This window comes from Hyperoodon ampullatus, assembly GCF_949752795.1.
Source record: "Hyperoodon ampullatus genome assembly, chromosome: 14".
NCBI lineage: Eukaryota > Metazoa > Chordata > Mammalia > Artiodactyla > Ziphiidae > Hyperoodon > Hyperoodon ampullatus.
In genome coordinates, this window is record NC_136927.1 from 22099084 (window position 1) to 22124188 (window position 25105).

General features: G+C 63.3%; 3 protein-coding genes across 7 annotated transcripts; all 3 read left to right on the forward strand.

The window, feature by feature from the left end:
* Nucleotides 1-2801: 2801 nt before the first annotated feature.
* Nucleotides 2802-4871, forward strand: PRR35 (proline rich 35; the record flags this gene model as incomplete). The annotated part of the gene is made up of 2 exons (XM_079718838.1): nucleotides 2802-3985; nucleotides 4250-4871. Exons 1-2 carry the CDS (start codon nucleotides 2832-2834, stop codon nucleotides 4869-4871), a joined length of 1776 nt encoding a protein of 591 aa, XP_079574964.1. The 5' UTR covers nucleotides 2802-2831.
* Nucleotides 4872-7647: 2776 nt separating this feature from the next.
* Nucleotides 7648-8049, forward strand: NHLRC4 (NHL repeat containing 4; the record flags this gene model as incomplete). The annotated part of the gene is made up of 1 exon (XM_079718814.1): nucleotides 7648-8049. The coding sequence occupies exon 1, from the start codon at nucleotides 7678-7680 to the stop codon at nucleotides 8047-8049; it is 372 nt and encodes a 123-aa protein (XP_079574940.1). The 5' UTR covers nucleotides 7648-7677.
* Nucleotides 8050-8568: 519 nt separating this feature from the next.
* PIGQ (phosphatidylinositol glycan anchor biosynthesis class Q) lies at nucleotides 8569-22510 on the forward strand (the record flags this gene model as incomplete). Of its 5 annotated transcripts, XM_079719499.1 has the most annotated exons (11): nucleotides 8569-8582; nucleotides 13227-13925; nucleotides 15737-15868; nucleotides 16010-16130; nucleotides 17689-17815; nucleotides 18109-18262; nucleotides 18395-18506; nucleotides 19121-19201; nucleotides 19749-19863; nucleotides 21390-21451; nucleotides 22279-22510. In XM_079719499.1, the coding sequence occupies 10 exons, from the start codon at nucleotides 13237-13239 to the stop codon at nucleotides 22429-22431; spliced, it is 1746 nt and encodes a 581-aa protein (XP_079575625.1). In that variant the 3' UTR covers nucleotides 22432-22510. The 5 variants fall into 5 exon arrangements, with proteins under 5 accessions (XP_079575625.1, XP_079575621.1, XP_079575622.1 ...); XM_079719495.1 differs by lacking the exon at nucleotides 8569-8582 and having other exon boundaries at nucleotides 13237-13925; nucleotides 18109-18268; XM_079719496.1 differs by lacking the exon at nucleotides 8569-8582 and having other exon boundaries at nucleotides 13237-13925; nucleotides 19121-19189.
* Between the last annotated feature and the right edge of the window lie 2595 nt (nucleotides 22511-25105).

Sequence of the window (25105 nt, forward strand, 5' to 3'; positions counted from 1 at the left end):
GTCGGGGGGACGCGGTCCTTGGCGGAGGCTTCGGGGACACGCTGCCTAGTGAGTGACCGCAGACCGCGTGGGGGCCGCTCCTCAGTTTCCCAGGCCGGAGTCCGAGTTGCGCCCCGAGAGCTTGTGCGGGTCCCGCGGGGTGCGGGGTCGCGGCAGGCGCCGGGCGGGGAGGGGCGCCGGGCGGGGCGAGAAGTTCCCGCGGGGTCCCGGGGCCACGCGCTGACTTATCGGGGCGCCGCAGGCTCCGCTCCGTCCAGGGCGCAGGTACGGCGGGCACGGGCGGCGGCGGGTCGGAAGTTTGGGGGCCGCGGGGGCCCGGCAGGGCGTGAGGGGCGCCGGGGTGGCGGGACGCCAAGCTTGTCGGGGCGCGGGCGGGGCAACCCCAGTCCCCACGTCCCCCACTTCGCCGCGTCCAAGCTCGGCGCACCGGGACCATCAGGGCGCAGGAGCCCCATCCCTGTAGGAGGGCGCCCTCCGGGCTCGTGTGTGGAGGGAAGGGGGGAGGGAGTTGGGGTCTCGACTTCAGCCGAGGAGGAGCCTGGTCACCTCCTCTGTACCACGCCCTGTGGGGTGCTCCCAAGTCCCAAGGGCGCCAGCCGGGATGGGTGAGCTATAATCAATCCCCTGGTGGCTGGTGGTGGCTCCAAGCGCTGGGTGCCCCCTCTCCCACCCTGGGTGAGGCCTCCTGCACCTGGTCTGCCACCAGTTCTCCCCCAGACAGGGAAAGGTTAGTGGGACCAGGTGTCTGTGCAGGCACACGGGGTGCAGGCCGCCCTGGGCACACGCACCCAGTCACGGGTTGGGACACGTGCGAATGAATGTGCCTTTGTGGGGGTGTGCTGCTGTCTGGGGGTGTCTTCTGCTTGTGCACAAGCACGCTGGGCAGGTGCCAGGTGTTCTCTGGACCCCTGTGGGGTCAGCAGCTGCTGAGATGGTTCCCAACCAAGCCCCCCCACCCCAAGCCAGGTGACTGATCTGAAGCAGGAGCACAGGAGGGGCCCCTCGCCCCCTTAGTCCAGAGGCCTAGGAGGAGCCCCCCCAGTCCAGGGGCCCGGCTGGGAAGTGGGGTGGGTGGTGGCACCAGGCGGCACAGCTGTGTGGCTCCCAGGGCTGGGTGATCGATGGCCCCCGCACAGCCGCCTCTGTCTCCAGAGCACACACACCCATTTGTCATCTGTATCTTGGGGGGGTGGGGGGCAGGGATGGGGCCTGCCTCTGCACCCACCACCAAGTCCAGGGAGTGTCTGCAGCCCCTAAGGGAGCCCCAGTTCCTCTCCTGGGCACAGCCCCCTCCTCCCAACCGGGTGCTCCTCTGGGAGCCCTGTCCCCTCCCCGATGTGGACATCCCTGCACAAGCCAGTCACTTAGCCTCTGCTCACCCTGCCCTCCACACCCTAGCCATGGCTATGCCAACCCCACCTCCGCAGGGCCCATTTCGACAGGCAGCCCTCTCCACCCCTGTGGCTGTTTCCATAATGGGGGTGCCCATCCAGTGTTTGGGGACAGCAGACATGACTGCCTGCCATGTGCAGAGCCCGAAGGCCAGCAGGGAGGACGACCTGCTCCCAAAGGCTGCCCAGCTACCCCAGCCCTGCCCTGCCCTGCTCAGTGCCCTGGCCGTCCCTGAGCCCCGGGAGCAGGGCAAGTGTACATGTGTCTACATCGTGAGTGACTGTGACCCTGTGTGTCCTCGGGTGTGTGTGTGCATGTGCCCTGTGCTTGTTCACACCCCCGGCCGTGCCGAGTGCATTCATGTGTGCAGTGACCCCGTCCACTCTGAGTGGAGTGTGAGCCTCGTGTGCCCGGGCCCCTTGCATTTTGGTGGCCGCCCTGCTCTCTGTTCCGAGTCAGCCCAGCCGTGCAGAGGTGGTCCCTCCAGGCGCTGAGTGAGGAGGGCTCAGCGGGAGCTGTACGCTTGTGTGCACACACTCGCCGAGCACCCGGCTGAGGCGCACACTGGGGCGGTGGACAGCCCAGGTGGCAGCCCAGATGGAGTGCAGAGCGGCTTCTGAGCAAGCATGCAGGGGCATGGGGAGAGGAGGGTCTTGGCCAAGCTCGGCCACTGCAGGCTCGGCTGCCGACCTGCCGGCAGCCACCCAGATGGAGCCAGGCTGAGCAGGTGGCTGTGCCGTGAGGCCATGCTGGACATCCACGCCCCCCAGCCTGGCCTAGCCCACACAAGGCTGGCCCCCTCAGAGACCACAGTGCCCACCCAACGCCCTGCAGAGCAGGGACACTGTGTAAACAGGCGCTCAGAACCTCTGCTGGTTTCTCATCTCACGGCTCTTATCTTGGCTTTCCGGCGGGCAGGAAAGTCTCTGGAGGGGTTAAGACAAGGAAGGGCCGTGTCCCCAGGAGTGAGTCTGGTCATACTTGGCTTCCTCCGGTCACTCACCCAGTGCCCGTGGGGTAGACGGAGACCCGGGCTCTGCTGGTGTTGGGGAGATGGGCGTGGATGGAATCACACCAGAAATGGGCCTGCTGGGGACTGGCCAGGCCTGAGGGGCGAGATGCGTGTAGGGTCAATCAATAAAGTACAGGACTTAAGCTTAAATTTCAGATAAACAACAAATAATTTTTTTAGTGCACATTCCAAACATTGGCTAGGCCATACTTATACTAAAAAAGTATTTCCTGTTTACCCGAGTCCCATTTACCTGGGCGTCCTGCATTTTTTCTGCCGTGTGTCTGCTGACCCTACAGAGAGTGAGGCAGGGAGGCCACTTCTGCTGGCAGAGACCGGGGAGGGGGATGGGGCGGGTGCCGGTGCCTGGACGCTTAGCCTCGAGCTGTGACGGAGGGGAGGGGGCATCAGCCGGGGGCGGCTGGCAATGACCGAGGTCCTGTCCGCAGGTGGCCATGGGGCCGGGGCTCGCCCGTTAGCAGCTGCCATGTCTGGAGAGGCAGGCTCATGCCGCCTGGGCCCCGGGGCACGGGCCCGGGCGAGGAAGCCTAAGAAGCCACACTATATCCCACGGCCCTGGGGCAAACCCTACAACTACAAGTGCTTCCAGTGCCCTTTCACCTGCCTGGAGAAGTCCCACCTCTACAACCACATGAAGTACAGCCTCTGTAAGGACTCCCTCTCCCTCCTGCTGGACTCCCCCGACTGGGCCTGCCGCCGGGCACCGGCCGCGCCCCGGCCACGTGCACCCACCCCAGGCCACCCCGTGGACTCCTCGGACCCCATGGACCCCAGCGGCCGGCCCCGAGGAGCGCTGGACGCTCCCGCCACGCCCGACCACGTGGTCACCGACGTCCTCTCCCTGCACCGCTGGGTTGGGGGCCCCAGGCCAGGGGCCCAGGGGTCCCCAGAGACACTGCTCCCTGAGGCCAGGGACCCCCAGAAGGGTGTGGGCCTCGGTGGCCTCCTGGCCGAGTCGTGGAAGCCGGGGAGAGGTGGGGACCCGAGGAGCACGGCCGGGGTGGACGTGCCTGCCACGGGCCCTGAGAGCAGTGTGCCCTGCTACCCCCCGCCCACCCCCGGGGAGTTCCCTGAGGCCCAGAGCCTCCACCTGTCCCTGCTGGGCGTCAACTACCCTCTCGGCCCGGGCCTCTTTTCCTACCTGGGGCCCTCCCTGGCTGCTGCCGCCCACGTGCCCTTTCTGGCCTCAGCCAGCCCCCTGCTGCCCCCGGCCACTGCCTTCCCTGCCCCACAGACCCCCGAGCGCCCGGCCCTGGTCCCTCGCCTGTACTACCCCCTGCTCCTGGAGCACAGCCTAGGGCTGCCAGCAGGCAAGACTGCCCTTGCCAAGCCCCCCGCCCCCCCCAAAGGGCCCCCCGAGACTCTGGTCCCTGGGCTGCTGAAGTTGCCAGTGCCTGGGCTGGGTGGGCCCTGGCCCCGTGGTGCTCTCAGGGACCCGGGGCAGGAGGGGGAGCTGGAGCAGCCTGCCCAGAGCGACCCCAAGAGGAAGCTGGCCTTGGGAGGCAGGCCAGAACCCCTGCAGGACCCCTGCAGCAGGATGAAATTCAGTTCCCAGAGCAGGTGGGTGTCAGGGGCCCCAGTCGTGGGGGTGTTAGGAGAGGTGGGAAGAGGGCTGGGGGCGAGGGTGGCTTGGTCCCCAGCTGGAGCTCAGTCACCAGGAATAGGGGCTTCAGGCCGCAGAGGGGAGACTGAGACCAGAGAGCCGACCTGTCCTTCCTTCTGGGGTTCTGAGGCCCTAGGCCAGGGCGCCAGGCTGGACAGGGGAGTGAGGGGGTGGGGCACTGTGCGGGCAGCACAGCCTCCTGACTGGCTTCTGCCCGCCAGCCTGAGGACCGGCCCATCCGTGATGCTGTGGCCTGAGGACAAGGAGCTAAGTGACCTTGAGACCCCTGGTCCTGCGGCCCCCCTGCCCCAGCAACCGCTGGGCCTGGTGCTGGGGGGCCCTGGGCACGTGGGCGAGGACCTGACTCGCGCCCTTGGCGACTGTGCCAGGGTGGAACAGCGCCTGGGCCAGTTGGTGCCTGCTGGGGGCCTGGCCCCACGGCCTCTGCGGGAGCAGCTGGGGAAGATCCGCCGGGAGCTGCTCACCATCCACCAGGCACTGGAGCGGGCCGTGCGGCCACCTGACACTCCCCTCGACCTCTCTGTGAAACGGGCGCCCACCAAGGGGCATGAGGTGCCCCCAGGGCTCTGGGGGCGGCCGGAGCTGGGCCCCATGCTGGGCCGGGGGACCCCCAAGCCACCCGGCATGCTGGCAGCCCAGCCTCTGTCCAGCCACACCACCAAGTGTGAGGCTGACTCCAGTGTCCCTCCCCCGGGTCTTCCCCTCCAGGCCCCAGAGGACCCTGTCCTTCCTGGCAGCTGGGGCACCCGCGGTGGGCCTGGGGGCTCCTGGCCCCCTGAGGTTGTCTCTGGCCTGCAGAACTCCACGGGTGCCGAGGTCTGACCACAGCCCCTGCTGCTATCTCTGTCCTTAACAGACAGGGGCCCTTCTCCAACCCCATGCCTGCTGCCTGGCCCCCCCACCTGTCCCAGCATGCCCGTGGACAGACCCCACCCGCCGTGGCCACACCCATCTCTGGGGGCACACAGGCACAGCAGAGGGTCGTGGCTCTTTAGCGATCACAGTTGTGGACATTAAAATGGAAACCACCTTCACACCCCGTCTGGGCCTCCTTCATCCCTCGCTGGTCTAGCGTCACCTTCCGCAGAAATGTCCCCAGACTGAGCGTCAGGGGGGCAGTGTCCGGACCTCCTCTTGTGGACTGGGCTCTCCCTGGGGGGCCGGAGTCTGGGGAGAGAGTGGGGAGCTTTCTATGGGGGGGCAGAGTGGGGCAGGAGGAGGCAGGTGTGCATGGTCTCAGCCCTGGTCAGGCCTGTGTTTCTGCACATGGGCTGTGGGCAGGGACCCCTGGACATGCTCCAGCCCCCATCTGGCAGGACAGGCCTAATGTCAGATTCATGCAGGAGGCCGCTCCCTCTGTGGTTAAACGGTGCCCCCACATTCTGTGGCCCAGGGCTGTTCGCCCAGCGTGGCCTCCACTGGGCCCCTGCCAGCCCCTGCAGCCACGATAGGCATCGGTGGCCTTCACAGCTCGCTGCCTCCCTCCCAGCGCGACCAGACTTGGCTTTTCCCACAGGCGGTGGTGGGGGACGGGGGGCAGGCGGGGAGGGGTGCCCGGGGGACCCTCGGACCCAGCGAATCACTTCTGTTCCTGGGAGCTGGCCACACCTCCATGCCCACTCAGCAATGGCCCCAGGGAGGGCAGTTCCTGCCTGTGCCTGGCTCCCCACGCTGGGCCAGCCGGGCTGGGGCCAGTCGGATCAGGACCTGCGGCCGCCCCATTAACCGCGCCAGTAGCAGATAGCATCGCTGCCCGCCCCTCCGCAGTGTCCAGAGCTGGGGTGCAGGCGGTCAGGTAGGGAGTGCTGTGGGTCACAGACATGGCTGACCCCCACCTTCCAGTGGCTTCCTGGAGGGGCTGCGGGCTGAGTCAGGCGGTGTCTGGAGAATCCCCAGGTCCTGAGTCTGAGGGAGACCCACCCCACCTTGGCCTCCCATTAGCACCCCTACCTGGCTACCGCACCCCGACTTCTCATCACCCAATGGACAGACATAAGCCTGACCCTGCTGGCAGTGCATGACCCCAGCTTCACAGGTGCAGAAACAGGATCAGAGAGACAGGACCCAACCTGTCTAGTCTGTGGGGGTGCAAGATGCAGCCCCTGGAGGCCCCCGCCCCGGACTCTGGTGAGTGACCCAGCCAGCAGGTCGGGGGCACACCCCCTTCCCCCAAGTCCTGAGCTTTCGGTCCTGCTGGGGGACGGAGGCGGTGCTGTCTCCTGAGACAGCAGGTGGTGGAGACCCTGAGCCCCCTGGGGAGGGTGGGCTGAGAGGACCGTGAGTGCAACCAGCCGTGCAGGGGCAGCGTGAAGAATGTCCCAGAGGCCAGAGCAAAGGCCCCGAGGCAGGAATGTGGCAACACTGGAAGGTACCTGGTGGGGTCAGCAGCTGAGTCATTAGACTCCTTAGAGCTTCCTTGGGTGCTGCTCACAGGTGGCCCAGCCAGAGCTCCGCCTCCCTGCCCCGCTTCCCCCCTTCCCCCCTCCTCTGCCAGGTGGCTCCTCCCACCCCCTCAGGCTCTGGTTTCCAGCAATAGAGCGCGAGCCCCCCAGGTAGGAGACCCCTCCCCACAGCCAGAGAGGCCTAGGAAAGGACCCCTGCTTCACCCCTGAGGAGTTGGAAGTCTCCAAGGGCTGTGTGGGGCAATGGGCAGGGGCTTGGGCTGCCCCCAACAAGGGCCACTTTCCCTGCCTGGAGGAAAGGTGCTATGGGCAGAGGCATTTGAGAGACACTGCTCATCTGTCACCCCTCCCCCCACCTCGGACACCTAGATGCCCCTGAGCTCATTCCGGCCTCAGAACAAAACCCACAGCAGCCCTCCTGGGTCATGTGTCTCCCAGAATTGTGTTCAGGGACCACACCTGGGAAAATAGGGCCCAGAGGCACGGCTGGCAGTCGGGACCTGGTGGAACAGAGCCAAATCTGTAAAACAGGAGGAACCAGCACCGCCGGGAAGCGTGCAGGGGGACCACTGTCTCACTGCTTGGCACATGGTGGGGTGTTGTTTCTTTTGCAGCCCCAAACTTGGCCCAGTTGGAGGACTGGCTCAGAGAGGCTGAGACTGTGATGTCTGCCCACCCGCCAGCTCTCTGGCCTCCTACCATGACCTCCTGGGCCTCCCCCACTAGCGGGTCAGCCGCGTCCCAGGGACCGTGCCTCACGCTGGACCTGCCTGGAGACCCCGCTCACTCCTGGCGGCCCTGGCTGCTTGGGTGGATCCTAGTGCCTGCAGGGGCTGCAGGGGGGCCCTGGGGCCTGCACTGCTCCCCAGATGGCCTGCTCTTCCTGACGGCTGGGACTGCACCCTGCATCCATGTGCTGGACCTCTAGGGACGCTCCATCTGCCACCTGCCCTGCCTTGTGCCAGGGGCCAGGGCCTTCGTGCCGGAGGACGTGGCTGTGACAGCTGCTGGGCTTGTGGTGATCAGCGACCTGGTCCACAGGGCTGTCCGTGTGCTGCAGCACACTGTCCGAGCACCTCAAGGCCACTGGGTGACAGTGGGCACCTTCTTGGCCCCCGGGGCTAGCTGTGGATACTCTTGACCACCTCTTGGTGACAGACTACGTGCCCGGGGCCGTGCACAGCTTCACACTGGGCCCTGCCTTGGAGCCACGGGCCCCCGCCTCCATGCTGGGCCTGGAGGGCCCCTGCTGGGTGGGCCCGGGGCCCGATGGGGGCCTGGCTGTGAGCGAGGAGTTCAGGGACGTGTGGCTGTTTGGCAGTGCCCGCCATCCCCTGTGCTCCCTGGGGGACCTGACTGGGCACCACTTTGGCAGTCCGGCAGGCGTGTGCACTGACGCAGCGGGCAGTGTCATTGTGGCGGACGAGCAGCAGCGCCAGGTGACCCTGTTCCCCCGGGCCAGGGCGCCCATCTGCCTGGTGTCCGAGGGGCTGAGGTGGCCCCTGGGTGTGGCCTGTGCGCCCCAGGGCCAGCTCATGGTGGCGGACGCAGAGGACGGCTACATCAAAGTGTACCAGTCCTACTTGGAATTGGCCTGATCCGGTGGGCTTGGACGGGAGCAGCCCCTCACTGTGCGTGGGTCCAGCCCCCGGAGTTTGGACCACGACAGGAGGAATGTTCAGGGTTTGCAGGGTCCTCCAGGGTTGCTGGCCATGCCTTCCTGACCTTGTACATTTGCTGACACTCCTGAGCACTGCTGTCGGGCCCAGGCCTGGCCTCCTGTCTTCTTCCTGGAGAGGATTCAGACTTGGTCCGCTGCCTGGATCAGCTGCTTCCCAGCCTCCAAGGCCCAAGAGGCCTGCGCTTTGGGACTGGCAGCTGAAGCCTGGAGATCTTCAGCGTGTTGGGCCAGCTACCAGCACTTACCCAGGCAGGATCTCCCACCAGGTGCCCCAGCCCCAGCCTCCTAATCAGACAGAGGCAGGCAGGCAGGGTGTGACTGGGCGGGCAGGGCCGGGCTGGGCTGGGCTGGGCGGGGCAGCCTGGGCAGGGGTGCGGCCCTGCACTGTCCACCATTTTCAGAGGTGCCCCAGGTGCCAAGCCTCCCGAAGCTTCTCTGGGCCCAGCTGAGGTAAGGGGGGAGCAGAGGAGGGGCCCCCCCATAGGTGCCCTGGGGTGACACATGGCTGGGTTGGAAGCCTCCATGCTCCTGGTCCACTTCTCCCATGTGACACTGTCTGAGCCTTCATTTTCTCCACTGCGAATGAGGATCAAACAGCTCCATGCTCAGGGGTGGGGTTGCTGGGAGAGTTCTGGGCAGTGGTCAAGTGCAGAAGAGCCCTCCTGTGAGGACAGACTCCTGCTGCTTAAAAATAGCAGGAAAATGGGGCCGGAAGGGGTAGGGGGTGTGTGGGGTTACTCTGAGTCAGGGGCCCAGCCAGGCTCCTAGTTCCAGTGGGTGGTCTTCAGGGGAAAGGGCCAGTCCCTAGTCCTGCCCCCGGGGGCTGGTGAGGGGATGGTCTCGGGGGTCTGTGGTTTAGGCCATTGCCTGACAAGGTCCCCTCCATATGTCCCAGCCCCTGCAAAGGTGGGGCAGTATTAAGTGGGTCGGTGTAAGGAAGTGTGTGGGGCAGGTGCTCTGTAAACTTTAGTAGTTGCTGCTGGTGCTAGGGGTATTGTCCCCTGGAACAGGAGGGGCCAGGGATGCCTCCTGACCATCAGATCAGATGGCTTCAGACCCTGGGCCTCCAACCTTCGTAGCTCACCTGGCCTCTGCAGGGACTGGGGTGCAAAGGGGCCAGTCTGGGGCTGGGGTGGCAGCTTCTTCTGGGACCCCACCCAGGGCCTGGGGGTCCTTTCACCCTGGGATGGTGGAGACAAGGTGAGGTCTGGGACCCTCAAATGTCAGGTCTACTGGATCCCTCAGATGAAGAAACCAGGCATGGGGGAGGTTTGGTGGCTGTGGGAAGGTGGGGAACTGGAAGGCAGGGGTGTTGGGGACACTGTGGGTAGACTGGAGGGGGAACAAATATGCTGCGAGGGGGACAAGGACGTTGTGCACAGGGCATGGGGAGGACAAGGACGCAGGAGGGACAAGGGCGCTGCGCGCATGGGCCACGGGCTCCGGGGCCCGGAACGTTGCGCGCACGGAACGCTCGGGCGAGGGCCGGCGGGCAGCCCGGGCGCCTTTGGGGTCGGACCGTCGCGCGGCAACGCCGGGAGCGGACGGAAATGGGGCTCGTGTCCCGCGGCGCCGCCGAGGCGGGGCTGGGGGCGGCGAGCGCTGTTGACCGCCCGGGCCCGCCCGACGCGGTCCCCAACCCCATCCCGACCCCGCCAGCTGAGGGCGCGGACCCGGGGAGCAGCCGGTGAGCAATCGGGGGGCGGGCCGGCGTCCTTGCGGCGCGACCTTGGGGAGCCGCCCCCGCCGGGCTGTGGGCCCCGACTCTTGCCGCGGCGGCCGCGGAAGCAGGCCCGGGAGCCCGAGGGTCTCCGAAGCCTCCTCCCGGAGGCGGCGCAGGCCTTTTGCCTCTCGGAGCCTCTATTTCCTCATCTGTAAAATGGGGACGCCGCCGGCCGCCGGCCAGGGTGGGCCTGAGACTTGGGAGGGCAGTGAGGACCCTCCAGCCCCTGCAGGAGCCCGCCCGCCCAGCCCCGGGTTTGTGGCCGGGCCGCGTGGATGCCCTGGCGGGGAGTCTGGACCCCCGCCCTGTGGGGTGAAGGGCGGCCGGCCGGTTCCCTCTGGCCCACCCCAACCCGAGTCCCTCTCTGGACCCTTTGGAAGGGCATTCATGGTCAATGGAACTGGCTGTCAGAGCTTTACAGTTGTTCCTGACTGCAGTACAGGGCAAAAACCAGAGCCCTAGATTCGTGTCCATTTTTCTGAAATGAGAGAGGGGAAGAGCATTCTTTACTGAATGCTTGTTGTTTTTTAAACACGAACACATGGAGTAACAATGAATTCTTGTGAGCTACTGAGGAACAGTGACCAGGAGGCTCCGCAGAGGATGGTTTTAGCCAGTGAGATGTCCCTGGCTAGTCATAACTGGGCTTTTGCTCTGAATCAGTTCTTGTGGAGGATGACAGGATGTCCACTTCACAAGGTAGATGGTTGAGTTCAGGTTATGCGGGGAGGGTCGTTCTAGTGACTGATCTGGAATGGGCTGGGTCACAGGGAACCAGGTGTCATTCATAACAGAAGCAGCTTTCCCAGGCCTGTGCCCTTGTTTTTATCACAGTCTTTAAAGATGCACACGGCCGCGTGTTACTGCCCCGCTTTCTCCCATCTGCACCTCTGCTATCGATTGCCTCCTCTTTCATCTTTTCCTGGCTGTCTGATCTGAGCGGACTTCTTTGTGTTGGTCACTCCCAGAGGCTGAGGTAGTGGTGGGGATGGGAACTTACCCTGTGATTTAAGAGTTCTCTCTCACTACCCCACAGATGCGAACACCAACCTCTGCCCTCTGCTCTTCCCCAGACATGAGGAGCTTTTTTTTTTCTTTAAGGTAAACTTTGTAGATGAAGCATAAAACACACAAAGAAAGTGCACAGATCGTATGTGTACAGCTCAGTGAATTTTCTGAAAGTGAACCCACCGTGTAACCAGCTTCGCCCAGAGCATCTGCTCACTGTTAGGCCAGTTGTGTTTATTTTCTGACAGTAGCTCTCGGCAGTTTTCCTTAGCTCCTGTGAAAGGAGTCCCTGAGCAGGGTGTGATTGTGTCATTTGGCTGAGCTGGTTGATCCCGACAGGCTGGTGCTGAGAGGCTTGGACCATGATGGCTGGTCCCCTATGGTGGTCACCAAGCGAGATGTACTGGGATTCTCACAGGCAGAATTGCTCTGTGCCTCTCACGATGTCCGTGTAGAAGTGTCAGGAAGACAAGGTGGTCCTTGATGCCCTTGCTGATGGCCACAGGAACTTAGCCCTGGGGCTGCCTTTGGGCTCCAGGCTTTCCCCTGCTGACACCCATGTTTCCTGCCCTCTCTGGTCTCTGGGGGGGAGAGGCATTTGGGAGTCCAGCTGCTGCTGGACTCAGAGGGACGCTTTTCAGTCAAAACCCACAGGTGGGAGAAGCCTCGCCCCTCCAGCCCCTCTCTGGACTGCAGGGGAGGAAAGCGGCTTCACCAGTTGCCTTTTTTTTTTTTTTTTTTTTTGGCTACGTTGGGTCTTTGTTGCTGTGGGCGGACTTTCTCTAGTTGCAGCGAGTGGGGGCTACTCTTCGTTGCGGTATATGGACTTCTCATTGCGGTGGCGTCTCTTGTTGCAGAGCATGGGCTCTAGGCGCGCGGGCTTCAGTAGTTGTGGCACACAGGCCTAGTTGCTCCGCGGCATGTGGGATCTTCCCAGACCAGGGCTCGAACCCGTGTCCCCTGCATTGGCAGGCGGATTCTTAACCACTGCGCCACCGTGGAAGTCCTACCAGTTGCCTCTTAAGCCCTGGGCATTTGAGGCCCCTCCCACAGCCCCCCGACCCTCAGGAAAGGGCTCCCTCAATGTCGCACCTCCCCAACATGTGTGTCCCTCTCTGTCCCCCTCTCTCCGAGGGCCTGTTGAGCACTGGGGCCTGGAGGGCCAGGCTCAGTCTGAGGCCTGTGTCCCTCCCTCAGGCGTAGCTCCAACTTGGGGGTCTTAGCTCAGGACAGCTGCTCTGCCCTTTGTGCTGACACAGCGGGGTAGTTAGTGTCTAGGAAAGGGCGAGCTCCACGGTGAACCTCCTGCCCATCAGGCCCTGTCTAGGAGGGCTCAGGTAGGAAATGAGTTGCTTACTGAGAATCCACATCCGCAGTGAGCTGACTCCTGTGCAAGGCAGGGCTCACAGTCCCGCAGGATTCAGGAATTGCAGCTGCTTGGGGATGTCCTTGCTGCTCAGAGGTCCTGGGAAGGCTGGTGTCCCCTCAGCCATTCTCCAGGGCTGGACAACTTCTCCAACTTCTCCCACCCCCATTTCTAGAACACTACCTGGTTGGGGGAATAGGTAGTCCTGAAGGAGGTGCTCAGCTGTGACAAGAGGATGGGGCTCCCAGGGAAGGATGGGCACAGCCGCAGGCTGGAGGATTGGGGTAGAAAGAAGCAGAAGCCGCATGGAGCTGAACCTGTTCCCTGAGCACCAAGGCTCCCCCAGGGGGCTCACTGGGAAGGGAGGTGGGCTTTGGCACCAGGCATGTCCCCAGGCATCTTCTTGGGCACCTGTACCAATGCCCACAGCTGCCAGCAGTGTGGACGCGTCTGATTTCCCTCAGCTCAGCAGCAATTTGTTTAAATGTTCATCTTTATTCTTGCTAGCTTAGTAAGTAAATCAAGGTTTGTTAGATTTTTAATTTAAATGACTTTAATTGTTAATGAGATTGTAGATTTTTCCATGTGCTACACATCAAAAACTAATCAGTTCCCTAAAAACAAAAATTAAACCCTTGTGCTCACCCCAGCACAGCCTGTGAGTAGTGCTGAGCAGGTCACGTGACCTCACATGTATCAGCCTGCCTGTGTCTGGAGGAGGGAAGCGTTGCCCTGCCTCAGGGTAGGGATGGGAGTGGCCTGGGCCTGTACTCACAGCAGCCAGGGGCAGAGATGGACAGCTGGGCCCCCCTGCCAGCCTCGTGACCAGACCCAAAGCTGGGTCGCCCCCACCTATGGGCCCAGTGGCCACGTGGATGTGTCTGTCAGGGCCACCTGTCAGCCAGGACCTGCAGCCCCGGCACTGCTAGCCACCCCGGGTCCTCGGGGCACAGTGGCACTGGCAGCAGCTCTGAGCTGAGCCCCTCCTCTCTTCCAGCGGCCCCGGCATGGTGCTCAAGGCCTTCTTCCCCACGTGCTGTGCCTCGGCGGACAGCGGCCTCCTGGTTGGACGGTGGGTCCCGGAGCAGAGCAGTGCCGTGGTCCTGGCTGTGGTGCACTTTCCCTTCATCCCCATCCAGGTCAAGGAGCTCCTGGCCCAGGTGCAGCAGGCCAGTCAGGTGGGCGTGACTGTGCTGGGCACCTGGTGCCACCGCCGGCAAGAGCCGGAGGAGAGCCTGGGCCACTTCCTGGAGGGCCTGGGCGCCATTTTCTCCCACAAGCCCTGGTTCCAGCTATGCCGGGAGAGAGGCAGCAAGTCCTGGAGCTGCAAGACCACCCGCTGGCAGGGGCCCGCCTCTCCTGCCGCCTCCGGCGAGGACCAGGTCATGCTTATCTTCTACGACCAGCGCAAGGTGCTGCTGTCCCAACTGCACCCGCCTGCGGCCCTGCCCGACCGCCAGGCTGGGGACACCACAGCCAGTGCGGGGGGCCTGGCTGCTGTCTTTGACACAGTGGCGCGTAGCGAGGCACTCTTCCAAAGTGACCAGTTCGATGAGGGCCCCGTGCGGCTGAGCCACTGGCAGTCGGAGGGCGTGGAGGCCAGCATCCTCGTGGAGCTGGCCAAGTGGGCAGCAGGGCCTGTCTGCCTGTTTCTGACCTGCCTGCTGTCTCTCGTCTCGGCTGCCAGCGCCTGTCGGTAGGTGCCCCTGGGCCAGGTGAGGGAGAGTCGGGCCCCTGAGGCCTAGGCCCACCCCTTGGTGTGCAGGGGTCATGGAGGCCCAGATGGCCCTTCTGAGGCTCACGGCTGCCCCCTGCACCCCGGTTCTCACCCCATGCTCCCTCTGCACTGTAGCTCAGAGGACACCCTAGTGGTGGTTTCTGTTCTGGTGCCCCTCGCTCCTGTGGCAAAGCTAGGCTTCCTGGAAGCCCCTGTGGTTGTGTGGGACACACTGAGTAGGGATACATGGTGACCTTCAGACAGCTCAGGCCCCTGAAAGGAGAATTAGATGATGAACAGACCTGGGTTGTTGCCGCGCAGGGGCTGCTGTTTGCCTTGCTGGCGAGTTGCTTGTCCCCCTGCAGACCCACAGGCCCACCTGCTTCCCTGGCCCCGGCCTCGCAGGAGAGGCAGCCCTGGGAGGCTGTGGGACAACATCCACCCGCTGTCTATGGGGCTGGGGGCGTGGTCCCCAGCCTGGGCCGCTGTCTAGAATTACCGGAACACTCCTGGCTGCAGGACTGGCCGAGGGATTTGTAAAAGCCCCTGGGGGCCCTGAGGATGCTGGGGCAGCACGCGGGTGTTCTGGCGAGTTAGCCACAGGACCCTCTCTCTGTGAGAAGCCACCTCCCTGGTGGCATCGCCTGGTACGGGACAACTGTGCTGCATCCTCAGGTCCAGGGGTTCGGCTGTCAGGTTTGGGGACTGGCCTCGCCGGCTCATCAGGAGCTCTGGTAACGCTCGGGCCTGTCCCTGCAGAGACACCCCAGCAGCTATGTGCGCACACCACCTTGGGCTGTGGGGGCTGCTGGGTATCCTGACCTGAGCGGTGGGTTTCAGAGCTTCACAGCCCCTTGTGATGAATCGTGTGAAAGTGTGTCTGGGCCTAGGTGCAACTTTGGGAAGAGAAATTCCTTTTGTCAGCTCTCAAAGAATGCAAGAAAGGTTATGAACCGCTCGAGTGCCCTGAATCCCGATCTGCCCCTTAGGTAGGCAGGTGCTGGCTGTTGGCGGAGGTCAGGAGCCCTGTGACGTCCATGTGGGGCATGGCTGTTGCTGCCCAGGGCAGGTGCAGGTGCTGCCCAGGGCTGGTCTGAACCTCGGGGAGACCCTGCATGGAGGTCTCTGCAGCCCATGCGAGGCTGCCTTCCACTGGACTGGAACGGGGGGTGCAGTGTGGACCACACTTCACTCTTGGAATTGGGTCAGAGTGGCTTGGCTGAGGACAGAAGCTTCAAACCTTCAAGGTCAAGACCTCCTTCCTCCCGAGGGCCTGAGCGTGGTCATCTGGCGGCTCTGCACTTTGCACGAGCCCTTTAGGTCCCTCCTGCCGGCAGTGGGGCTCTGGGTGGGAGCCAGGCTCTGAGTTGCCATTGGACGCTTTCTCCACCTTTGCTTGAGAACATCTCCCCTCAATGCCTGCATGTCTGTGAAGTGTCTGGTGCTTTCTTTGCTGCGTGAGAGATCATTCTCGTTGAGCAGTCAGGTCAACTGAAACCCTTGACACGGACACCCGTCCGGCAGGCACTCAGCTTCAGTGCCTGGAGTCAGCACCTTGCGTTCCCAGTTGATGGTCGTGAGCGACTGCAACCCCCGCTGGGCTGCCCACCTGGGTCCTCCCCCCGTGTCCCTGCCCTGCTGAGTTCAGAAGTGTGGCTATTTGGGGCGACGAGGGCCCTTCCTCTCTGCACGTTGAGGGATATTGGCCACGGCTGAGACGGCCCTCCCTCCCTGGCGGGCAGGAGAACCCCAGAGGACCCGGAGGCCCATCCTTCTCCCCTCCTCCGCAGGGTGTTCAAGCTGTGGCCACTGTCCTTCATCTGGAGCAAACTCTCCACGTGCGAGCAGCTCAGGCACCGGCTGGAGCAGCTCACACTCATCTTCAGCACCCGGAAGGCTAAGAACCCCGCCCAGCTGATGAGGTGCGGGTCCTGCCCTGTTCTCCTCCACAGTGGCCAGACGTGCCACGAGCCCAGCGCCTTCCCCACAGCAGACCTGCCCAAGCTGACCCTTTCTGGCCATGCCACCCTCACCACTCGCTCCTGTTGGACCTCTCCTTCCAGGAAGGCCAACATGCTTGCCTCTGTGCTCCTGGATGTGGCCCTTGGCCTCATGCTGCTGTCCTGGCTCCACAGGAAGGACCTCATCGGGCAGCTGGCTGATACCCTCATCCCTGTGGCTGATGTGAGTTGGTTGAGGTGTACTTGAACACCTGTTTCCCAGGGTTGGGGGGCAGGACCCTTCCTGGGGGCAGCAGAGGCCCCTCAGCCAGCCAGAGCAGCTCACCCCTGACCCCAGACAAGTCCCCTAGGAGCTGCTGTGTCTTACAGAATAGGTGGGGCTGTGTAGACCTGGGCCCTCCAGCTCCTGGCCTCTTCCTGCAGGTGGCCTGTCTGGAGCCCCCTTGTGTTGGAGACTTTTAGGGGGAGCCACCTCCCTGCCAGGCTCAGTGTCATGGCATCCCCATTGCCTCCCCACCGTGCATGACCATTTCTGCTCTCCTGGCTCTTCAGGGTGGCTCACTTTCGGCCTGGGCACTCTGCACAGTCAGCATCACAGAGACCTTGTGTGTGTCCTGGTGTCTGTGTGGTCGAGCTCAGCCTCCCACCCTGCTCCCTGCACCAGTTCTGCATCTCCCATGCTGAGAGCCAGAGGCACCAGCTCATCAGCTGTGCTCCTGAACTTGCCCTGCACAGTTTGTGCGCCATTCCCAGGGCCTGGGCGTCGCCCCAGCCTCCTCTGCCTTCCACAGTCATCCTCCCACTGTCTGTCCGTGCTGGCTCTGAGCCTTCGTCTTCTCTGCCTCCTTCGGAGGCCCTGTCCCTTCTGTTGGGAAAATGTCTTCTTGCCTAGGGCAGGCCCTCTGGTCCCTCAGTGCCCCCCCACCCCCTCTGCCCAGGCCTCTGTGGGGCTCCTGGCCCTGGGTGTGGTAGAGCCGCTGCAGCCTGGCTGCGAGGTCCTTGTGGGCTCAGCCGCTGCCTGCTGTCATCAGCGTCCAGGCACAAGTGTGCACTGGGCCTGCTTGTGGCCAGGCCGGGACCCTGCAAGCAGGAGCCCCTACAGGCCAAGAGTCCCATAGTTTCTCAGTGAGGCCTGGCCCAGGAGGGAGGAGGGAGGACCCAGGGGCTGGGGAGGGGGCTTGGCTGCTTCGCCCTGCTCATCCATGCTCTGCCTTTTGGCCAGCTTCATCCTAGGCCTCCCTTTTGCAAAATTGCTCAGAAATATAAATATTTAATTTAAAAATGAAAGCCTCTTCCTGCTGCCAAGCTCTTCTCCTTTAAATATTAAATAAGGTCTATTTATAAAGAACATTCTGTTCCCCTTCTCACTGCTCCTGACACGGCAGAGGCCTTCACCCAGGGTTGGGAAAGGCCTGCATTGGTACGTGGGAGGGAGGTGGCAGACTGTGGGGCAGGGATGTCAGTCCTGTGGCCTCAGTGTTGATGATGAGGCCAGGAGTCCTGCAGGCCTGCCTCCCAGGGCTGGCACAGCTTTCCTCCTGGGGCGGCCAGGACAGCAGTCGGCCTCCCTGCTCGCTTGTGGGGGTCCCTGTGCTATCTCTGGTCCTCGCTTGATATTGTTCTTCCCTCTGCGGGACCCTCCAGCACCCACCTCCGCCCCGCCCGCCTGCTACGGGGGCCCCTGATGGGCTTGACCCCCTCACTCTTACTCAGGGTCACCCAGATGGGTAACCGGCGTGGGGCCAGTTGATGGACGGTGTGGCCCTCATGTATCCTCGCAGCACGTGGCCGAGGAGCTCCAGCATCTGCTACAGTGGTTGATGGGCGCACCCGCTGGGCTCAAGATGAACCGGCCGCTGGACCAGGTGCTGGGCCGCTTCTTCCTGTACCACATCCACCTGTGGATCAGTGAGTGCCAGCGGTCAGGCGGGTCGCATCAGGGTTTCACCCAGCCCCACTGACCCGCACCTTGGCTCTTGAAGCCTGTGCCCCCAGGGACATAGACCCTGGCTGAGGGGGGCAGTGGGGCCCAGCCAGGCCCTGTCCCCTTGGTCTCTGCTTCCTGTTGACCCAGCATCCCTTGCTATGCTGTGCTGGCCACTCAAGTTTCCAGAAGCTTGGGGCAGCCATCCTCATGGTGGACTTGGGGGGACCAGAACCTCCCTGGGCTCCCCCCTCAAGGCTGACCCCCATCCCACCAGGCTACATCCACCTCATGTCCCCCTTCATTGAGCGCATCCTGTGGCACGTGGGCCTCTCAGCCTGCCTGGGCCTGACGGTCGCCCTGTCCATCCTCTCAGACATCATAGCCCTCCTCACCTTCCACATCTACTGCTTCTATGTCTATGGCGCCAGGTGGGTGTGCACCCCCCCACCCCTGCGGGCTGACCCAGTGCAACCCCCGAGCCCTGGGCACCACAGACAGGCTTCCGGGGCCGGGTGGGCATGGGGTCACCAGCCCAGCTCTGATGGTACCACGTCCTGCAGGCTATACTGCCTGAAGGTCCATGGCCTGTCCTCACTCTGGCGCCTGTTCCGAGGGAAGAAGTGGAATGTTCTGCGCCAGCGCGTGGACTCCTGCTCCTATGACCTGGACCAGGTACCGGCTCAAGCTCCAGTCCAGCTGCCCCTTCGGATGGGCCGGCGCAGCTGCTCAGGCACCACAAGAGGCAGCCTCACTCCTGTTCTGCAGGGCTCCAGGGGTTGTGGGGAGCTGCAAGGGGTAGGGTGTATGCGGGACCTCAGACAGGGCAGAACCTTGGCCAGGCGGGGATGGACCCTGCTCTCGGGAGGCCACGGGGCTGCAGGCGCTTAAGGTGACCTCGCACAGGGCTTGGCTCTGGCTAGTCCCATTAGCTTGCTCAGACCTGACACAGGGACCCTGAGTGCTGCCTTCCAGGGCATGTTTTTTGCTGCCTAATTTTCACCACCCTCCTATCTTTGGTGTACGGGCTGTATACCCTATTAGCTGGTGTCCCCAACCCCTGTCACCCCATGTGTCACCGGGTCTGGAGGCAGGTGTCCCTCCCATTACTGGAGAGAGCTGTCCTGAGCGGGCTTTCCCAAGTGGTCTCAGGAAGCCGGCAGGCGTTCCATCTCTGCTCAATTACAGGACGGATTTGGTGGGATGGGTATCAGGGGTGTGCCCAGTGCTGGCAGGGCTGTCGCCCAGCACGGGGCTTTTGCTGATGCTGGCGTCCTTTCTCCCTGTAGCTGTTCATTGGGACCTTGCTGTTCACCATCCTGGTCTTCCTTCTGCCCACCACGGCCCTGTACTACTTGGTGTTCACCCTGGTGAGCCAAGTGCTGTGTACCATGTGGGTGCTGGGCGTGTCACCTGGCCAGTGGACCTAGCCCACAGTGCTTGGAGTGGTGACTGCCAGCAGCTATGGGCAGGTTGTCTATCCCTGCCAGCCACATGGGGTGTGGCTGTTCTGGACTCTGGGCGTGTGTGCTGGCCCTGTAACAGTCAGGGGTCCCACCCGGGGGGGACACCACTCACTACTGCTCTGGGACACACAGCTGGGTTCACAGAGGGCAGGGGTCTCCCGTGGTATGGGGGAGGCGAGTGCAGACAGCAGGAGGGGAGTGGCCCCCAGGTGGCTGGGCTGAGGGCCCAGTGGCATATTCACCTGGGTTGGAGCACCACCTCCTCTGACCTGGCAGCAGGGCAGACCGCTCCAGCCTGTGGCTTCCCTGCCTCCCTGTGCTCAGGCCTCAGGTTCAGGGCGGGATCCCTGCCCCCTTCTTGGGACCCATCAGGCTGTTCTGCTCAGGGGCATGCAGTGTGGCTGTGGCCACAGTCCCAGGTCAGAGACCCTGAGCACTGTCTGTGATGCAGCTCCGGCTCCTGGTGGTCGCTGTGCAGGGCCTGATCCATTTGCTTGTGGACCTCATCAACTCCCTGCCGCTGTACTCACTCGGCCTCCGGCTCTGCCGGCCTTACAGGCTCGCAGGTAGGTCTGTGTGCTGGCTAGGCGGCGCACCTGTGGGCCCTGGATGCGGCAGTGTGTGGGGCGGGCAGGGAGGACAAGAGCCTGGTCCCGGGGCGTGAGCTGGAGGGAGAGGCCCCCCGCCCTCAGGTTCAGAGGCCGCACAGGCAGCCCTCCCGCCGCCTCAGCCTCCCCTGTGACGAGTGTGGACGTTTGCTCTGAGGTCTGTCTGCAGTAGTCCTGTAGGTGGTGCCTGAAAGTGGCTCAGAAAAGACATGTCTCGTGTGGTTGTGTGGAGCTGTGTGTGCCTGCTGGTGCTCCTTCTCCTGGAGGGGACCAGCCCGGGTGGAGGACGCCGGGCTGGCCAGAGCTGTGTGACAGGTGTGCCTCCCGCCCCGCCCCCGGCAGGCCACCACCTGCGGGGACAACACGCACCAGCCCAGCTGCTCCTGCCATCCCCTCTGCAGGCGATGCCCCTGTTTGCATGCTGACACCAGCCACGGGTTGGCCAGATGCCCCTGACAGGAGGCTGTCCCCACTGCAGGCCTAGGGAGGCCCAACCCAACTGGTCACTGAGTTGTGGGTTGGCTCATCCAGTTCAGGGTCTTTGAACATAACAGGAAACTTGGGGAGTTGCTGGCACGGCCCCGGAGCTGACCAGCATGCACAGGAGGCCCTGGACTAGTTTTCAAACGGCAGCTCGGCCGCACGCCAGAGTTCACGGCTGCTGCTCCCAGCCAGTTCCGAGTCAGAAGACATGAATGTGCATGTTCCCTGGGCTTTGGGCCTTGAGTCTGCCCGCTGGATGTCCTCAAACCCTCTTTCCAAGCCATGTTCTCCACAGACCCCCAGGTGGCCCAGGCCAGGGGCCCATGTGTAGTGCTGCCCATGCTCCCTGGTCCCCCAGCCCTCACCCACACTTCGGCACGCCTGGAAGCAGGCAGGTGGAGAGCCTGGACCCGGCACCTTCCTTTCCCAGCCCTCAGCTCACCGCTGGAGCAGAGTCCTTTTAACTTCACATAAAAGGCCACAGATGCCGCCTCTTCTCTCCACCGAGTTTGCCTTGGGGCCTCTTCATCAATTGATAATTAGCTCCTGTTTCTCCTTTCAAGAACCTTCCGCCTTGGGAATCCCCAGGCTTGAGAGCCCACACTGCAGGCCAGAGTGTGGTGGGTCCCTGAGTCAGCCGTGCACACAGCAGTTGGAAGGCACTGAGATGCCAGCAGGGTGCCCACCACCCAGCAAGTGCCTCGTCCACTCTGGGAAAAACCCCATCCTACTCAGAAAGCAGCACAACCTGCCGGCTTTTCCCCGCCTGCCAGACCCACGGCTTTGGTCTCAGTGCAGTTCTGCAGGAGGCCCTGACGAGGGCCAGGCTGCAGCTCAAGGAGGCAGATGGGAAGGATGGGCTGGAGAGGCGAGCTACTGCCCGGGCAGCCTGTAGCCCTCGGAGTGCCGCTCGGAGCAAGAATGCTGGTGGGGGCGGCCTGCGGGGCCCTGGGAGCCCTGGAGGGCCACCCTACCTCACGGGGACCTTGCTCTCCTTATAGCCGGTGTGAAGTTCCGAGTCCTGGAGCACGAGACTGGCAGGCCCCTCCGCCTCCTGATGCAGGTAAGGCCTCCACGCAGCCCTCATGCTGTTGCCTGCCATGAGGCCGCCCATGTTCTGAGGCATGTTCTGTGCCGTCCTGGGTGTGGGCCTCACGGGCCTGGGTGAGGTGCAGGCAGGAGGGCCCAGCAGAGCTGAGGGGTGGGGCCCGGGGGAGGCTTGCCCACCCCCAAGGCCTCTGGGCACCATGATCCTCTGTGCCTGGAACCTCCCCCAGCAGGGCCCATGTATGGGGTCCCCTATGCTGTGCCAGACACCCTCAGCCACCCAGGGCACCTGCCTGCTGGGCCTGCATCCCTGTCTCCTGCCCTGGGCCCCCGGGCTCTCCTTCCAGGCAGAATAGCAGAGACTTGGCAAAGGCCTCGGGACACACCTGAGGCCTACTCTGTTGAGCTCCTTTATCTTAAGCAGTCTGGGGACTGTCTTGCGGGAGGGAGCAGACCAGGTGCCAGTGTTGCTGGTTACAGGTGTCCGGTTGGCCTGAGGGGACAGGTCAGATGCTGAGGCAGCCGGGCCCTGTGTGGTTTTCTTGAGGGTGTCCTGAGTCCCACTTGAGGAGGCTCCAGGGAGCTGAGTGAGTCCTGGAATGGAGGGGTCGGTGCCCCACAGCCGGGCCAGAGTGGAGCCCGCCTGACCGTGGTCCAAGCCTGCCTCCCAAGCCACTCACCCCCCCGTGTACCCCAGGCGAGAACGCATCTGGCACAGAGCTGGCCCTGCCCCACGGTTGTCCAGCCCAGGGACCCCCCACGAAGGCCTGCTGGGCCTACTGAGCTGGACTCCCAGGGAGTTGGGGGCTGTGTCCTGGCTGACCGCTGCCCTTGTGCTTCCAGATAAACCCCCTGCCCTACAGTCGCGTGGTGCACATCTACCGCCTCCCCACCTGTGGTTGCCACCCCAAGCACTCCTGGGGTTCCCTGTGCCGCAAGCTGTTCTTCGGGGAGCTCATCTACCCCTGGAGGCAGAGAGGGAACAAGCAGGACTGAGGGGCCCTGGCCACCAGCCGGCCCAGCACCACCTCCTGCCAGGGTGTCAGGGTAGCACATGGTGTCCTGCTCTTTGCCTTCCTGCCCCTGGTTGTCTGGGGCCTCTGCAGGCCCTGCTGGGGCCCTGCCCATCGCATCTCCTCCTGACTCTGAGGTCGTGGGAGTAGTGAGCCGGAGGATGCGGGAACGGCCAGTCAGGCCAGCGGCCCACGCTCCAGCACCAGCACATTTGCCTTGGGAACCCCCTTCTGACCTGTTGTGATGGCACGGTTAACCTGGTGCACACTGGCCCCCCAGGCCTATCCAGGAGCCCCGTCCTGCCCCCCACCCCAGTCTATACCCAGACCCTAGGAGGGGGTGCAGAGCCCTGCCTCTGCCCACCATGCCCGTTCCCAGTGGGGTGGGCTGGCAGGTCTTTCTGGCTGCTCACTGGCGCCCCACCCTGTCATGAGGTGGAGGGGATCCTTCCCAGGGTGCACTCAAGTGTCCTTGAGACTCTGGCCCCCAAGCATCTCCTTCTCTGGGGGATGCCCTCCTGGGTCCCCAGTGCCTTCCAGCTGTGTCAGTGGAGCCACAGCCAGTCTGGGGGATCCAAGCCACTGCTGACCCCCAGTGCAGTCCAGCAGCTCCAGGAAGCTGGGCAGCAGCGCCCCTCACGCCCTGATTCGCACAGGGCTTGTTGATGCTCCTGGAGGGACTGCTCTGCGGGAGGAGCTGCCCTCAGGGCTTTGGGTGTCCCTGTGTGAAGCCAGGCCACATGCGGTGCCTGGAGCTGTCAGCAGAGACCCACACACCCAGCTGCCCCGTTCCTGCCCTGTACCCCTGCAAATCTTCCATCTCGCTCACTGGCTTCTGGGCAGATGCTCCTGCAGCCCCCAGGGAGGGGTCCTAGCACTCAGGCTGCATCTGCCTGCTGGCCGCAGGCAGAATCTGAGTGTGGGTGTGAGCCCCAGAATCCCCAGGGGGAGGAAGCCTCAAGATGCGGGTGGCGTCACATACGGTGTGTCATCGTGGAGTTGGAGATGTTCATGCTGTAGGCAGCGGGGCAGCGCTCTCTGTCCATCCCAGGCACTTGGGACTGTCCACTTCTGCCACCCACACTCCTTGGCTGTGGGCCACAGTGGGAGCGGGCCTGGAGGAGTCCCCACCAGCCCAGGGTCGGGCAGGAGGGGTACTGGCTCTGTCTTTTCTGCTGGGACAATAAAGCCTCACACATATTTGGAGTGTGCGCTCTGCCTTCCCATCACCACGTGGGCAGTGGGTCTGGGGAGGCGCCCCTTCTCCTGGGGTGGCGAGACAGCTGGCCCCCACTGTTTGTCTTGAGATGACTACCATGCCTGTTTCCTGTTTATTGCCAAGCTGTGGGGCACTGGGCTCCCTGTCCCCTAGAGCAGGCCTCTTTGCAGGTCTGGTGCGTGTGTACGTAGGCTCTGGCCTCTTGAAGATGTCCTCGTGTGGATGGATGGACCCAGGGCCACTTGCTTTCCAGTTTTGGCCTTGCCGTGGCCTGAGGAGCTCCCAGGGCAGGGCTGGGGGCAGGGGTGCAGCCCTCTCTGGGAGCAGGGGTGAGCTCTGATATATATATGTCACCACCTGAAACCTGTGGACGCCACACAGGAAGGGGCTCTCTCTGATGGACTCTGCCTGACCTGCAGCCTCCAGGGACCCTCAGGTGGCTTCCTCTGTGCCTGCTGTACTGGCTATGGAGGCGAGGGGTTGGAGCCCAAAGAGGTCACTCAGCAACTGCCAGGCCTGCATCACCACTGAGGGTCAGCAGAGGGCCCCACATGGCTCCTGGTGGGCAGGACCACACCCCAGAGCCTGCTGAGAAGAGCCTCCATCACCTGCATTTCTGGGGCCACCTTCCCAGTCACCAGATGCCAAGACACGGAGATGGCCCGTGGGGCCTGCCTCACCTCCCGCTGAATTCTCTCCCTTGCTCCGCCCAGCCTGCTGGGCAGTGGTGGCTGTGTTCCAGGCCTTTTCTGGCAGCTGTCACTCTCGTGCCAGGTGCGGGGCTGCCTGCCCATCTCCCGAGGGCCAGCCCAGGCCTGGCACCAGAGCTGGCCGAGGGAACAGTGGTCACTCCAGCCACTAGCAGCCACCAAGACGTGCCACCTGCATGTCCTAGGCTGCTCCCATCCTGTGTGTCGTCCCTGGACCTGTACAGCCCTTGCCTAGGGACAGTCTTCATCTGTGGCCCTCATCCTCAACCCAGGGCTCTGACCACCCCTGCCACGCTGACCTGGCAGAGCCTTGTCCTACAACTTCTCTGAGGCTGACCCTCAGACTGCCCTGAAAAGTGGACGATTCCCCTTTCAGCTGGGGCCGCCACCTCCCAGACAGGTCCTCATGGCCACCCACAGAGAAGGGCCCCGTGCTCTTCCAGTGTGGAGACAAGCTCAGAGAGGGGTGGTGAGCTGCTGAAGCAGGCGGTCTGAGCCACATAGTTCACTCCCGCCAGCTCCCTCCCGTCCTTGAAAACTTACTTTGATGTGATTTCAACTCAAAGAAACAGCTAGCACATCACAACCTTCAACAAATTTCCTGGGGCTAATGTTCTGCCACAGCTGCTTTTTCGTGCTCATGCTCTAACTTTTCTAAACCATCTGATCATCAGTTGCCCTTAATTGTGCTCCTAAGATGCCCAGTGTATATCTTGTAAGGCCAAGGA